Source organism: Tarenaya hassleriana, unplaced genomic scaffold (assembly GCF_000463585.1).
Source record: "Tarenaya hassleriana unplaced genomic scaffold, ASM46358v1 Cleome1, whole genome shotgun sequence".
Classification (NCBI taxonomy): Eukaryota; Viridiplantae; Streptophyta; class Magnoliopsida; order Brassicales; family Cleomaceae; genus Tarenaya; species Tarenaya hassleriana.
The window spans coordinates 9,216,241-9,219,268 of NW_010960187.1; the positions used below are offsets into that span (position 1 = coordinate 9,216,241).

The 3,028-nt window shown below is 47.0% G+C and overlaps 1 protein-coding gene across 1 annotated transcript; it reads left to right on the forward strand.

Moving 5' to 3' along the window:
* Positions 1–893: 893 nt before the first annotated feature.
* On the forward strand, positions 894–2,630 carry LOC104825380 (SH3 and multiple ankyrin repeat domains protein 1-like). The gene has a single exon (XM_010557707.1). The coding sequence runs from the start codon at positions 894–896 to the stop codon at positions 2,628–2,630; it is 1,737 nt and encodes a 578-aa protein (XP_010556009.1).
* The last annotated feature ends 398 nt before the right edge of the window (positions 2,631–3,028 follow it).

Here is a 3,028-nt window from a genome sequence, read left to right on the forward strand (position 1 = left end):
CTCTTCCGAGAGAGTAGGACGGAGGGCCATAGTGACGACGAGTACCGACAACGGAAAAAGAGATGATCAAGGGTTTCAGCCTGTTCATCACAAAGCAAGCAAGCATGAGAAACATCCAGACCCCAAGCAATAAGTCGATCCCGGGTCGGAAGCCTGTTCAGAGCAGCCAACCAGACAACAAAGGAGAGTGTTTAGGAATAGCACCAGCAAACCAAACCTCTTCGTACCAAGGAACAACCGGAGATAACAGTCGATTCAGGTTCCATGCCTTGCTTGTGGAGAAGCGAGGTAGGGAGAATGACTCAGACCAATAAAAAGTCATTGGGACCCGAGGACATATTGAGATCGAACTCTACTTGTCTTTGACAGAAATTATAATCTAATACAATGTAGCAATGGGATGAAAGAATGGGTTGATCGAGAGAGATACGTGACACTATGGACATGTAAATGAACACAAGCCTCTATTTATTTGATTAAAAATAAAATCTGTTTTTCTAAAGTTTTATAAAAATTTAAATAAATTATTAAATGCCTGGGTAACATCCCGGAAAAACATCGAATTTGTTAAAATATAGAAAAAAAACTCTGAACTTAAAAAGTTGTCATTTAATACCCAAACTTGCAATTTGTAACCGAAAAAAAACCTGGAACATGCAAATGGGTAGTCTAATAAACCGTTGACTACGTTGACCAAATTTTCAGGCAATCGGAAGTCCATGTATTGTCGGATTGTTGATATCAGCATTTACACGTCATCGGGTTTAATTAAAAAATTGACATCTCGATGTAACGTATCTTCTTAATTTAATACACTAATGCTATAAACCGAAAAAACTTGAGAATCAATTCGACGGCGTGGCAACCGCCGTCCGCCATCAGCGACGCAACACATGGCCAAAAAGAAGAAGAAAGGCCACGTTTCTCCAAGTCAACAGGGAAATGATTCTCCGAGACGTTCCTCAGGGGCATCTCCGTCACTCGGATCCCGCCACCAAGCACCAGATCTGTCATCTCCGTCACCAGATCCGCCGTCTCGGATGCCAGATCCGCCGTCTCCGACGCCAGATCCGCCGTCTCCGACACCAGATCTGCCGGCTCCAACCCCAGCAGCGCCCTTGAATCTGATTTTCGCTGCCGGAACCTCCCCCGATTTGCGGCTGCCTCCAACAACAGCAACGGCTATAGTCCCCAGTATTTCTTCTCTTTCTACTGCATCTCAGGCCCATCACCAGAAACCTGTTGGGTCAGCAACCACGCTTGGGAAAGCTCAGTCTCCTTCCATTGTTGAGTTCCCCCCTCTGCCTTCGGCCCCCTCTCGACTCACAAGGTCTGTTGCACAACAACCGCCTACGGGAACCCCTTTACCTATCAACTCTTCGCTGGCTCAGTCCACACTACCAGACCCAGGTAAATCCTTCCCTTGGGCACAACGGTTAAAGGCTTCCTCCAGGAATTTGAGTAGACTGGCCACCCCACAAATGTCGGCTAAAGGAACGCCTAGGATACGTGTCCCGAGCTCGGTCTTAATTGAAGCTTCCCAAAACTGGAATGGTTATCTTGTTGGGAATTTCTACGGCCTAGCACCATCGGGGTCGAAGCTCTTCCAAATCTTGAATCCGATTTGGGGCAGACGATCCAAAATCCATGTGCGCAGAATTAATAATTCCTCCTGTTTGTTTCACATTCCGGATTTGGCTACACGAGAATGGGTGCTTGAAGTGGGTCTCTGGAGGGCAGCAGATGTGATGTTTGCAGTTGCAGAATGGTCGACAACAGCCACTTTTCGGAAAACAATGCTAACGTCGGCTCCGATATGGGTCAATCTCACTAATATACCAGCTGAGTTGTACTCATTAAAAGGCTTAAGTTACATAGCCTCGGGTTTAGGAGAGCCCTTACACACGAACAAGATGCGATTAGACCCGTTAACTGTGGGAGAAGCAAAGGTCAAAGTGGAAGTACAATTGGATGCCCCTCTCCCTGAGTCTATAGAAATCGAAGATGAGGAAGGATCGGTGATCACAATCAATGCGAACTATCCTTGGACACCGCCGAAGTGCTCGGGATGTGGTGAATTCGGGCACAAACTTCAGAGCTGCCAGCTTAAGTCTGTGCAATCGCAACCACAGGTAACAGTTACTGAGAGGTCTAGGGAAACAACGGAAACTGAGCCAGAGGCAGGGCCACCGTCGTCGGTAGGTCCAAAAAACTTTACGCCACCAGATACAACTCCAAATGGCCCGGCTTCAAGTTTGCAGCCCACAGCATCGGTGGCTTCACCGATTGCCCATCCGGTTGACACAGTCTCTGCATCTCCGATTGCTCCATCAGTCAACATAGAATCTGCTCCTCAGATTACCCTGCCAGCGACCACCATTATCTCTCCTAGTCCGATGGTTATGTCTACAAGAGAGCAGTCCTGTCTCTTGTCGCCCCAACCCCTCCCTACAAGACAGCAATCTCCTCCACAGGAAATAGCCCAATCTAAGTTTCACTTCGATAATGAGGACCAGATTATTTTGGAGGCACAAAGAGTGTTGCGTTCTAGAGCTACGAGAACCTCTCGGGATCTTTCCGACTTCACTTTGGTCGGAAAGGCTCGAAAGGGGAAAGGTAAAATGCAGTGATTGCACAGCTCCCATGATTATTTTGGATTTTGGATTTTGGATTTTGGTATTTTGTCAGCCAACGATGCGAGTTTTTTGTTGGAATACACGCGGCCTAAATGGCGCGCAAAAACAGCGAGCAGTAAAGGATTTGATCAGTTCGTCGAGTTCATTGCTTGGAGGTCTAATTGAGACTAGAGTACGCGAGGAATCTCATGCTTTGCAGATTCTTGAATCCCTGGCTCCTAATTGGAATATACACCACAATTACAGCAATTCAGAACTTGGCAGGATCTGGGTTATATGGGATCGCTCTCTGGTGGTCACGACTTATTCCACCTCGGACCAGATGGTTACTTGCGGGGTCTTCAATCCCTCGACCAATACCTACTTCACAGTCTCTTTTGTTTATGCCCGTA